The 13,015-nt window shown below is 36.9% G+C and overlaps 2 protein-coding genes and 1 long non-coding RNA gene across 5 annotated transcripts in view; 1 reads left to right on the forward strand and 2 right to left on the reverse strand.

Moving 5' to 3' along the window:
* LOC133520237 (aminopeptidase N-like) overlaps positions 1-13,015 on the forward strand; it is a 41,686-nt gene that overhangs the window by 9,987 nt on the left and 18,684 nt on the right. For 2 of the 3 annotated variants that reach the window (XM_061854611.1, XM_061854610.1), the window contains exons 2-3: positions 8,624-8,820; positions 10,294-11,057. In XM_061854611.1, the coding sequence (XP_061710595.1) occupies positions 8,638-8,820; positions 10,294-11,057 (947 nt within the window). In that variant the 5' untranslated portion in view covers positions 8,624-8,637. Of the gene's footprint in view, positions 1-8,623; positions 8,821-9,488; positions 9,647-10,293; positions 11,058-13,015 lie in introns of those variants that run through there. The other variant, XM_061854612.1, reaches the window with a different exon arrangement.
* LOC133520260 (uncharacterized) overlaps positions 1-13,015 on the reverse strand; it is a 380,113-nt gene that overhangs the window by 7,700 nt on the left and 359,398 nt on the right. The gene's annotated exons all lie outside the window — the stretch shown is intronic.
* LOC133520250 (uncharacterized) lies at positions 5,468-6,831 on the reverse strand. Its single transcript, XM_061854630.1, has one exon. The coding sequence runs from the start codon at positions 6,530-6,532 to the stop codon at positions 5,567-5,569; it is 966 nt and encodes a 321-aa protein (XP_061710614.1). The 5' UTR covers positions 6,533-6,831; the 3' UTR covers positions 5,468-5,566.

Raw genomic sequence — 13,015 nt, forward strand, 5'->3', positions numbered from 1 at the left:
GTAATATATCTGATGGCGACTGTACATACAATGGGGTCGCGTATACGAGTACAAAGAGCATTAAAATAGTTGTTGATAGACCAAGTGAGCGAGCTACTATGGTACCTATCTTTATATCAATTTTATGCATTATGTAATAGCGCAATACAGAAAAAAAAATTGACAAATGTAGTATTATTTTTATAGTAATAAAGGTTATTCATGAACCATCTCGTAATTTAAAAAAAACGGACTTTATCTCTAAATCATATGCCTTATATTTACAGATGTGTTAGGTTACAACTTGGTTCGTGAACGTGGTTTAGAAGCAACTTGAGACTGGGTGCGGAGTAAATTGCATCAATTTTTTTTACAATTTTGAGCGTTTATAGGAGAATATGTGGAGCGAGCATTATTCGACGTGTAGGTGTGGGTTCAACAAAAAGATCGCATGTCAATAGTTCTTTATTGTCGTTAAAATTCAATTAATAATCGCCTTTATCGACCATCAACTGTGTGGTCACTTTTTAATTGATTGACGTTGTCAGGTACAGTTTCACTACTCGCCGCCGCATTGTTCATAGCGCATTACTTATCCTATCGAATACAAGATGTCGCTGATTCCTGTAAACTTATGTTTAAAAAAAAAGACGCTTTACTCTATGCCATATATTGTAGGAAAGGAAGGGTATTCCCTGTCGTACGTCAAAAAATCCAAGATGGTGCCCAAGCCCATGGACAATAAAGTCTAGCAATAAAATCAACACTTGTCAAAATTTGACATTAGCAATCCACAGTCAGGTGACAATCAAATCAAACCGAACCACTTCGAGTTCAGAGCCATTTCAAACTATATAGTAGTAATAAACAAAGTTGATTTTTGTTTGATTATTTTTTCTATGAATGAGTTTTGATTGTTCCAAATGATAATATCCACAGTTGATAGAATCAACACTTGATACAATCAACATGCGATAGAATCAAGTGTTGATTTGATGTGGACGCGAAATTTGACAGTTGTGCATCTCGAATAAGGCCCAAGGCTTGTGTTGAGGGAACTTAGGCAACGATATATATAATATATACATATTTATAAATACTTAAATACATAGAAAACACCCAAATTACGGCCAATATTACGAAATAAAGATAATATGTGACTCGCGTAATGCTCGTTTTCCTCCAAGTGATGAGCAAATGATTGGACTGCGACCTTACGGAAGGACAGATATTAGCGCTGTAAATGTAAGCCGCATTTATTTGACGACGGTTTGGCCTAGTGGGTAGTGACCATTTTTTTTTAACGTTGTGGAAATGCTTTTACGCATGCCACCTAGTCCGGGGGAAACCAGGGGCGATGACGGACTAACCAGTAGAGGACTACCGTCTAAAACCACCAACGAATGCCGGCTCCTCCTTAGATGGGGTGCCGCAGGGTCGCTATCAGCATTCGACCGCGTGCAGTGGGTAGTGACCCTGCTTACGAAGCTGATCGTCCCGGGTTCAAATCCTGGTAAGGGCATGTATTTGTGTGATGAGCATGGATATTTGTTCCTGAGTCATGGGTGTTTTCTATGTATTTAAGTATTCATAAATATTTATATATTATATATATCGTTGTCTAAGTACCCTCAACACAAGCCTTATTGAGCTTACTGTGGGACTTAGTCAATTTGTGTAATAATGTCCTATAATATTAATTTATTTATTTTCGAAGAACTTGGAAAAATATCAGTACAATTACACCTTGAGATCGTATTATGGCTGCCTTCCCACTGAGACGGAGAAGAGAGGAAGCGTGCGGGAATCAACCAATAGGCCCAATATAGTATTGGTTGTTTTTTTTTTTTTTTTTTTTTTTTATTTATTCAGGATTACAACAGCTTATAATAATTACATGTGCAATTTTAAATTTTAAGTGTATAAAGCCAATTACAGTAATCCACAAGGTCAAATCTTGATATAAGTAAATAGTTAAGAAGGTAGTTACAGAATAGTAGGTATACATTAGTGAACATGATTGAGCACTTACTGAGACACAATTAGCTAAACAAATATATAAAAAGAACCTTTTTTTTTTTACTCTGATTAATTATTGAATTGAATATTGAGGTAGGCAATACATTATAAAACAATATTTCAATATTATGTGTAACCAGAAACCAGAACCAGTACGGATATTTATGTCTACATATATATAGGAGTGTGTGTGTGTGTGTGTGTGTGTGTGTGTGTATGTGTGTGTGTGTATGTAATTACATAATTTTAATTAGTTATATAATAAGTTGATTAAGATACCATGAGTAGAAACGCTCATTTATACCATAGCAAGTTACCGATACAATGCATTCTACTGATTACCCCGGCTAGCAGCTGATACAACCTTTATTATTTTAGATTTGAATAAGTGTTTGGATCCGAGAAACAAATCGATATCTTTGAACATACTATTGTAAATTTTTGAGATGCGTGCAAAGACAGAGTTTTTACCATATTTGGTAGAATGGTAAGGTATGTTTAATAATGCTGTATGTCTTGTGCGACGTAAGGGTGTTCGTAGGGAAATGAAGTTAAGAATTTCAGAACAATCCAAACGTCCACGAATGATATCAAAAAGTAACCCCATATCCAGCAGGAGACGTCGATCCTCCAGCGAAAGTAAACCATAAGCTTTACATTTCTCCTTATACGAAGTATGCATAGCAATTTTCATACATTTGTAGTTCATATGTTTAACAAACTTTCTTTGTATGCGTTCAATGCGATCTTTATATATAGAGTAACATGGAGACCAAATAGGACTGGCATATTCAAGTATACTGCGAACATAAGCATTAAATACAACTTGTAAAGTAAGTGGAGATCTAAAAGGACTACATGTGCGGATAACAAAGCCAAGATTACGATAAGCTTTAGTCACAATTGTGTCTATGTGGCTTGAAAATAACATTTTGCTATCGAAGTAAACTCCTAAATCGCGAACTAAATACACCCTTTCTATTTGTACATTATTAAAATGATATGAGAATTCGATAGGGTTTTTTTTTCTGGTAAAACTTATTGTTTGGCATTTCTCGATACTAATATTTATTCTATTTGCAGTGTAATAATCCAATAGGCTATACAAGTCGTTTTGTAAAAGTTTGCAATCATCGACGGACCGCACGCGTAGGAAAATCTTTTTATCATCCGCGTATAACAGATGTTTAGAGTGTTTTATTACTTGGCCTATGTCATAAATGTAGGCGTTGTAGAAAAGAGGGCCCAAGTGCGACCCTTGGGGCACCCCAGAGGGAATAGAAATATAGTTAGACCTGAATCCACCTACAACAACAGCTTGGGAACGATTACTTAGGTAAGAACTTACCCAACGAAGAAGGTCGCCGTGGATCCCTAGGTTATTTAACTTGTGGAGGAGGATGTCGTGATCTACACGATCAAATGCTTTTTCAAAATCCGTGTAGACCACGTCAACCTGACCGCCATTTTCCATTTCGGAAAGAACGAAATTGGAGAACAGAGCAAGATTGGTAACGGTAGAACGACCACGAAGAAAACCATGCTGAGAATCGGGGATACCGCGTTTTATAACGGGGCAAATTATATCGAAGATTAACTTTTCAAAGAGTTTACTAATAGAATTAAGAATCGATATAGGTCGGTAGTTAGTGATTAAAGATTTCGACCCTTTTTTATGAACGGGAACAATTTGAGCTTGTTTCCACTTTGTAGGGAATACACACTCCTTTAGTGATCTACGAAAAAGCAATGTAATAGGTAAGGCAAGACTTTTAGCACATGATGCCAAGAATATTGATGGTATGCCATCGCAGCCGGCACCCTTATCTTTGTTTAGTGAACTTAGTAACTTTAATACGACAGGTTCAGAGACGTTCACAGAGCTAACAATTTCATCACTTGTGTATGGATTGGGGGGCCGATAGCAGTGAGTACTAGAGTTACATGGAGGTACAAATACGCTTTCAAAGAATTTGTTAAAGGCATTGCAAATATCTTGACCATCTGTTATTTCAGTGTTGCCAATTGTAAATTTATTGGGGTAGTTAGATCCACCCCTTTTAGATTTTACGTAACTCCAAAAACGTTTAGGAGAATGTTTTATTAACCTCTCAGTATTAGATTTAAAATTATCAAAGCATTGAGCCTGCACCCGTTTTTGCCTACTTCTAAGGAGACAGAATTCATCGTAATCACGAGGATTACCATACTTTTTCCACTTTTTGTGTACTTTCATTTTTTCATTAATAATTTTGTGCAGTGCAGGACTATACCACTGAGGGGATAATTTTCGCTTAGGTCGCTTGATTAATGGTATATGTAAGTGAAAACATTTGTATAAAATATTGTAAAATAAATCCACCGCATCATCAACGTTGGCAGCATTTAAAATAACGCTCCAGTCAATTGATAGTAAATAATCGTTAATTACTTTGTAATCACATTTGTAAAAATTTAAATATGGTTGTATTTTTTCGCGTAAAGGCAAAGTGTGTAGGTCTAAAACAGAAATATTTAACGATGGGTGATATTTGTCTTCTTTGATTATTGGTAGTGCGCATCTAGATATAGTACAAGGTAAGTTGCTAAAACATAAATCAAGATACTTGCCTTCAGAATTACTAATAAAGTTATATTGTGTTAAACCTAGAAAATAAATTTGATCGACAAATTCCAAGGCAGCATCTTTTAATAAACAAGTATCAGAGCTGAGCGTATATTCGCAGTTATTACTCCACAAAAGACAAGTTAAATTAAAGTCCCCAATTAATATATAATTATCCGACGGGTGAGAATTTAAAATGCATTCCATATTATCTTTAATAGTGTTTAGGTATATTGGTTGCTCATTACGGTCCGGGGGAACATATACGATAACAATGTGCAAGTTACCTGTGGAGTTTATTTTATGAGAGGGAATCGTGATACAAAGTGACTCGGTAGACGCTGCATTCCAATCGTTACATAATTCCGCACCGAGCTCCCTCCGCGCGCAAATCATCACGCCACCGCCCGTTTTTTTATTTGTTAGTAAAAGATTTCGATCCTGACGAAATACTGTGTACCTATTATCGCAGAGTTCGCTGTCTAATATATCGTCTTGCAACCATGTTTCGGAAAATAATAATATATCATAGTCATTGAGCAATATATTGTTATATAAATCAAGGCATTTAGTGCGGAGGCCGCGTACATTTTGATATAAAAAGGAAAGGTTTCTATGTGAGATATTGTTATTAGGTATCACTTTGAATACGCATAATAAGAATTCCAAGTGCAATCTGAGTGCGTAAGGATATTATTATCAGTAAAAATATAATGGGGTCACGTGAACAATGCATTAATAACAAAAAGCGAGCGCTTACATACTCAGTACCATGTAAATTAAGGCGTAAAATATATATAGTGAGGAATGTAAACAATGTGTGTGTGCGTGTGAATGTGTAAAAATATGATAAACGCGTACTAGTTCTACACTTTAAAGAACAATTAGCATATCTAAACCTACTCAGTTTTGTGTTAAAATAAATACCAGTGTTATAAGTTAGCACTATGAGCGGTAACAAAATCATTTGATTTTTTCTAGGTCTTTGTAATCTTGTATATTTATCAATGGCGCATTGTCGTTTTTTCGAACAAAAATCTTCCCGTTCCTCACCCACACATGCTGAAAGTCAGATTTTGACACAATGTCACGGGTCTTTTTGTAAAGTTTTTTGAAAAATGGGGCTAGGTGTTCATTTACAAAGATTTTCCTCGGTTTTTCAAGTGATGTTATTCCGATGTCCGTTGTGGAGATACCCTTCTTTTTTCGGATGGCTGATATGATGGTGTCCTTTAATAATTGTGTCCTTAATTTCGCGATGATGTTTTTTGGGACGTTAGGTAAGTATGTGGGAACGCGGTGAATGTGGATAATGTCGTCCTTTGAGATGGCTACACCCAGGACATTGCAAATGGCGAGTAGGTAAGCAGGAAGATCCTCATTATTTTTTTCTGGGATTCCACCGATTTCCAGGTTGTTCATTCGTTCCCTTTGTTGGGAGATATTGAGCTCCATTTTTAATCCAGCAATTTGAGATTTACAATCAGCTAATTCCATGTCAATATCGTTGTTGGTAATCTTTGTTGACAACGATTCAACTTTGAGTACTAAATCATCCTGGGATTTCGAGTGAAATTCCATAGATTTAGTCAGTTCAGTTAGTTCAGATTTGAATTTCTCATGCTCCGAACTCATTGAGGTTAGTTTTGAGGAAATTGTTTTCACTTGGTCTTTAATCTCCACGAGATCCGACCTCACGGTGCATTTGAATTCATCATTAGCTGTTTTGAAGTCTTTTAAAAATGTTGACATTTCAGTTCTGATTTGAGAGATTTCTTGAGTTAATTCGCAATCTAAGGCAGAAATCTTCCTTTTACGCAACGTTATATTTTGTGGGTCGGACGTCGAGTCGAATGTGGATAGGTCTGGGTTAGAACCAGTTATATTAGACCCGTGGCGCGGTACTTGAGGGGAGCGCGGTTCGCCCATCTTGAGAGTGGTTGTTGAGTCGTTCGAAAGAGGTGCAGAAGCGAGATGAAGAACACAACTGTATGTACCGAGCAGCCGCACGTTATCGCTAGTTGCACTTATTGTTGATAGAATAGCGTAAGTCACAGCACAATGCGAAGCACTTTAAACTACAGATCACTTGCTTTAAGGTCGCTATTAGTAACACGTTCAAAATATAAATTTATTAATATTGTAGAAAACGACTGACACACGTCCAACTCGATCGAGCGGTGCGCGCAGAAAAAAAAAGTGTAATCCACATTATCTTCACCGCTGGATTAGAAACAATGATATTGGTTGATTCCCAAAAAGCGTTGATAGCCTAACGGTAGAGCGTGTGCGACTTTCAAAATGGAGGTCACGGGTTCAAACCCCGGCTCGTACCAATAAGTTATTCGGAACTTATGTACGACATCATTTTCCTAGCGTTTGTCCCGGCTTATTGCTACGGCTCTGTCCGCTTGGCAGCTAATCCCAAAAATTGGCATAGACACTAGTATTTACGAAAGCGACTGCCTTCTGACCTTCCAACCCAGAGGGAAAACTAGGCCTTATTGGGATTAGTTCGGTTTCCTCACGATGTTTTCCTTCACCGAAAAAGCGACTGGTAAATATCAAATGATCTTTCGTATATACATTCCGAAAAACTCATTGGTACGAGCCGGGGTTTGAACCCGCGACCTCCGTATTGCAAATCGCACGCTGCTACCGCTAGCGCTTATGTTAGTACGGCATATCATATAATATTTACCAGTCCCTTTTCTGTGATGGAAAACATTGTGAGGAAACCGGACTAATCCCATTAAGGCCTAATAGTTTCCCCTCTGAGTTGAAAGGACAGATGATAGGTGCTTTCGTAAAAATCCTTTGGGTGGGCCGGGGCAGATTTAGTGTCTACGTCGATTCTCGGGATTCGTTGTCAAGCGGAACCTCAGGCTCCCATGAGCCGTGGCAATAAGACGGGACAAACGCTAGGTAGAAAGAAGATATTGGTTGGTTCCTGCCATTTCCCGCACGTCTCCTCTCATCACCGCTCATGTTCGCTTCAGTGGAAAGGCAGTCTAACCAGTGTCCACCTTGGGATGAATTCACGACCGGTCGTTGTGGAGATTCTGGAAGGAGACCGGTGCTCTTCAGTGGGTTGGTTAATATGCTGATGATGACCTATAAGCCCTGAACACACCCTGACTGTGGTGCAAGGGCGTTGCCAGGGAGAAGCAAAGGGGGCAGCTGCCCCTGGAGACCAAATATATGCAATGTATGCCCCTCCTCCCCTCTAGTAGGCCTTAGGTGGTATTATCTTGCCCATGCCTGGTCCATCGGCTGGCGACACCCTTGCTGTGGTGTGATGGAATTGGCCCAGACAAAGCCAGCAGCCAGCTCGTCTCTCTAAAGAGGTGATCAAGGGCACCCCATTTATAGATACTACCAATGGCAGTTGTGGAGCAGTGCGCGCGGAAATAAAAATAATTACATGAACGCTAATAGAAATGCCTGATTCCACTACGTATGTAGGCCTTCATAGTTAATCGTGCCCCTCCGGCCGCGTGGTCGGACAGCATTGTCCGATGTCCGATATGTGGGAGGACAAAGAATTTTAATTCCTCGCTGTCCTCGTACTTTCGTGTACTCGTACTATAAAGATTTTTATATTTCACTTAGTTCGAACAGCGAGGAATTTTTAAATTCCATTTCAGTCGATCATTTAATCAATAGGGACTATAACAATTTCACTTAGTTCGATCATCGAACCATGTGTAATTTTTAATTTCATTTATGTTAAATAATTAGAGTACCCTTATTCCGAAAGTACAGTCACGTCACCTCAATGCCGGACCCACTTATTTCAGTCACATTTGCCCAAATGATCGTGTTGCATATCCTATTTGCTTATTTACAACCCATTGCATTGCTGTCCCGGGGTTATATTATAGCCCCAACCAGTTAACTATACAGAATCCTTAAAATGGTCTCGGGACAAACCCTGCTTCTGTTATACTTCACCTACTTCTTTCTTACTACTTTCCAACTAAACTTTTTCATAATCTATCTACATCTTTATGTTTCCAGAATGATTCGTTGCCATGAGCCTGTCCAACAGCCGCAATCAGTTCTTGGCGTTCGAGTCCCACAACCAAGACAACATTCAATATGAGAGAAAAGGAGGCATCTTCGTCACAACTTGTATCTGCGTCTCTTTCATCCTCTGCGCGGTTTTGGTGACGACCCTAGTCGGCATAATAGTGTACTTTATTACATACTTTAAGGTAATAATGGTCTCATTTTGTTATCTTTAAGTTCTTATCGTTTGCTTAAATTGGTTCAGAACTTAAATAGATAATGGGTCAAGAACGTGTCAGGTTAATGGCTTAGTCAAGGGTTCCGTGGCCGAGTAGGAAAGGTTACTTAGGCAATCGTACCGCCAACACCGAAAATTCTTATCAGCCTCTCTATCGCTCTTGCATGATATTTGAGCGACAGAGAGTTGTTGGTGGTAGGCCCTCAGTACCTTGTAACCGCTGATGCCTCTTATTCGAATGGTCATATTTGTAACAAACAAAAACAAAGACAAATTATAATTCTGCGCTTGGAAAAGAAGACCTACTTAGTAGTTTCGGTTTAAAATGTCCCGTGGAACTAAGCATAATAGTTTTGAATTAGACTACAGAACCCTACCCGAAGACGCACTATCAGACAAATTACTTTAAAAAATATACAAACAAAATTATCTTTATTGAGAATGATTCCGGCAGTTTTAAATTATCGTTCACATTTCGCGGTCGGCAGCTTAAATTGTTTAGAACTTCGCTCGAGCTTTTAAAAAAATATTACGTCATTATGACAGTTCGCTGAGATGACAATATTGACATTGACAGTCTGCGCGAAATAGCGTGATTTTGAAATTTATTTATTTTACTAGTCAATAATAAGCAAATTTATTTAAAATGAAACTCTTTCAATAAGTTTAGGCTCGTGTTTCTATCGTGCATTTATTTTCTGTGATAATATCTTAATTGTTAAGTAAAAATGTGCTTTAAAGTGTGTATCGTCTTAGTTTTATTAAACACGGCATTTATTAATGGAAATGAGATTGTAAGTTGGTATAGTCACTAAAAGAATGTAATAAAACTGATATATGTTTACATTTCCTGTGTCCTTATTGGTTTGAACACAATTTAAATTGTAAAATTAAGTTTAAATGTTGCTACCAGCTCTGATATAGATATCGCAATGAAAGCTCACGTTCTTCCTCTAAGTCTTAGCTTATCTAAACTAATGGCACTTATTTACTAAAAAAAACCATTTGTCATAAGCTGGTAGATGAACAGTTAATAATTTATTAAGATTTTTACATACAATCTTAAACTATACCCAGCCAAATACAAAAGCGCCTGGATCTGTCACTGAACAACCTGACTTAAACCTACATTATTTGATCAGTAATGTCTTCATCTAACCTCAACTGGCTTAAGGAGCCATTTGAGGGTAGATTTTGTTTTCTTTTATCTAAATACCTAAAGGTACAGAGTATAATGATTCAACTTCAATCGTCGCAATTTATAGAAAAGTTACTAATTTCCTATCGTCACGATATTGCTGATGCAATTTCATGCAAATTATATGAATCATGAATGGGAGTTAGAGGTTGACATTTCAGAGAGCTAAGAGTTGAAGAAGTATACTACCTATTTAAAGTTGATTGGAACATCTGCAAAACAATCTGTTTTTATTTTTTTCAGTTGTCACAATCTGTCGGTACCAATGACTTCTGGAACGAAGCTGAACCTTTTGGTCACAACGGACCACCGTCTCCTGACCTCCGCCTCCCCTCAGCCGTGGTCCCCAGCTTCTACCGCTTAAAACTAAGAACAGACCTTGATAACTCAAACTTTAAAGGAGAAGTCTACATAACTATAAAAGCTAAAAGCAATGTCAAGGAAATCATCCTTCACTCGAAAGGTCTAAGTATTAATGATAAAGCAAAGCTTACGGAACAAACTTATGAGGAAATTCAAACATCGCACAGGAAGAAACGGGAAGAACCTGCTAACAATACAATATCGGAGAACCCTACTACTGCTACTACTGCAAATACTCTAAATGTAACAATAAAAGAAGTTGAAGCACAGAAATCCAATGAAACTGTTGCACAATCAAGCAATGAACATAATGAAACCACACAAATTAAATTAAACACAAATGTAACAAAGGAAACTGCCAATGATGCACCTGCAAATGAAACAACAAGAGAGATTCCTATTCCTAATAACACCGTTTACACTACAGTAACTAATATGAATACCCATGTGACCCACAGCAGTGCGCGGAATATACAGATTACATCTATCACTCAAGGCTCAGGAGACCGGTTGATTATAAAATTGGCTTCTACATTGAAACCTGATGTGGACTACGTATTGGAGCTCAATTTTGAAGGGAAGATCTCGGATGCAATGACTGGTTTTTACAAGAGCACTTATACCAGCAATGATGGCCAAATCAGGTTCGTAATTTCATATATAAGTTATTATTTCTCCCATCCCGTACTAAATTTTAATTTCAAAAAAAGATTCTTCATATTAAATACAGTTTTTAAAATGTGTGTTTTTCAAGCTTTTGAACAGATTTATTCTGCAAAATCCACAAAAACCAGTGGCTCTTTTTTTTGGGAAACAATTTTTAATATTTTAGCAGGACAAGGTGACAAATATACAGTAAAAGGAGCATTCCACGGGTCGTCCCGTACAGACGCATTTTATTTCCTATGTTGCGACTTTTTTTTGCGATTCAAAGCAGGCGATTATTTTTCTGAGCATATTTTTGACCACTAGCCACAGAAAAGGAAACTCTTGTACATGGAAATCTTCAGAAAACTATTAATTAAATTTCAAGGAAAACTTCTGCAAGATGACAGAAGGGGTGAGATAATTAATAAGGTTTAGGTATACAGGCACTTAGGTATTTATAAATAAAACGTCAGAGCTTTTGGGCGGTCAAATACGAACTGGTTTATTCATCGAGCTGTAAGTAGAGTGAACCTGTTTATTTATATTATGGGGTCGTGACGTCACACAACCACAGGGCGGCTATAGGGTATGAATTTTTGAAAACGCTGGAATCCCTTTTCTTCTCTTTTAATGTAATACCTTTTCACGAAGTTTCAAGTTCCTGCCTTAAAATAAAACTTATTCCCCATAAAAATGTTCATCCCCATTTTAACCCCCTTAGGGAATGAATTTTCATAAATGCCGTAATTGAAGTTTCAAATTCCTAGTTGAAATAAAAACTTGGATCTCATACAAACTTTCATCCCTTTTTTAACCCCCTAGGGGTTGAATTTCTCAAAATCGCTTTTTACCTCTTGTATACATTACCAATGTAACCTGATGTGCAAATTTCAACTTCCTAGCATTTGTAGTTTCGACTCTGCGTTGATGAGTCAGTCAGTAACGGCACACGCATTTTATATATATATATATATATATTATTATTTTTTATTTTTTATTTTTTCCTGAAGTCTCAATCACAATATTTAACAATAGTCTTGGAGTTTTATTGATATGAATGTTTAATGTTATAGATTATCTAACATGAATGAAAACATGAATGATCATAATTAAAACAACGATAAAACATTAATTCTTGAATGAGTCTTTTGTACTTATGTTGAATAGTCTCTATGGAAGCTGTTGAAAATTGAGGAAATCATGACCTCATCACCTTTCTTCTATACCATCATTCTTATGGAATTCTGAAATGATAATATTTATTTAGGTATTATGTGATGTATAAGTCTGGTCTTTAACTATTGGTAATAGAGTAGTTTTTCTTTTGCCCATGCTAAGGGAATTCAAAATTATTTGCTATGACAAAAATTTTTTTAACTTCAACGATAATCTATGCAGAGTTTTTAAATGAGTCACGAAAGCAAATGTTCGACTAATGATGAGAAAGCTAATATGGACTGTCACAAGAAAAAGAACGTACAGATTTTCTGATGTGTTTGACGACCGGTCTGGCCTAGTGGGTAGTGACCCTGCCTATGAAGCTGACGGTCCCGGGTTCAAATCCTGCTAAGAGCATATATTTGTGTGATGAACACGGATATTTGTTTCTGAGTCATGGGTGTTTTCTATGTATTTAAGTATTTATAATATATTATATATATCGTTGTCTAGGTACCTACAACACAAGCCTTATTGAGCTTACTGTGGGACTTAAAAAAAAATTTTTTTTTGTCTTTCAAAAATAGAAAAGAAAATGGTACCATTCGATTCCTTACAATTTATTAAAAAATAAATTCTATGACAACTATACACATAAACGCAATATTTCAGGGTCAAAATGGCAATTTCCTTGATCTTCCATACATTAAATGTATACTATGTATACTAAATGTATACTATGTATACTATGTGTACTAAATTTTAGTACATACTTGATGTGATGTCACATCACCTT

The sequence above is a fragment of the Cydia pomonella genome, chromosome 8, assembly GCF_033807575.1.
Source record: "Cydia pomonella isolate Wapato2018A chromosome 8, ilCydPomo1, whole genome shotgun sequence".
Classification (NCBI taxonomy): Eukaryota; Metazoa; Arthropoda; class Insecta; order Lepidoptera; family Tortricidae; genus Cydia; species Cydia pomonella.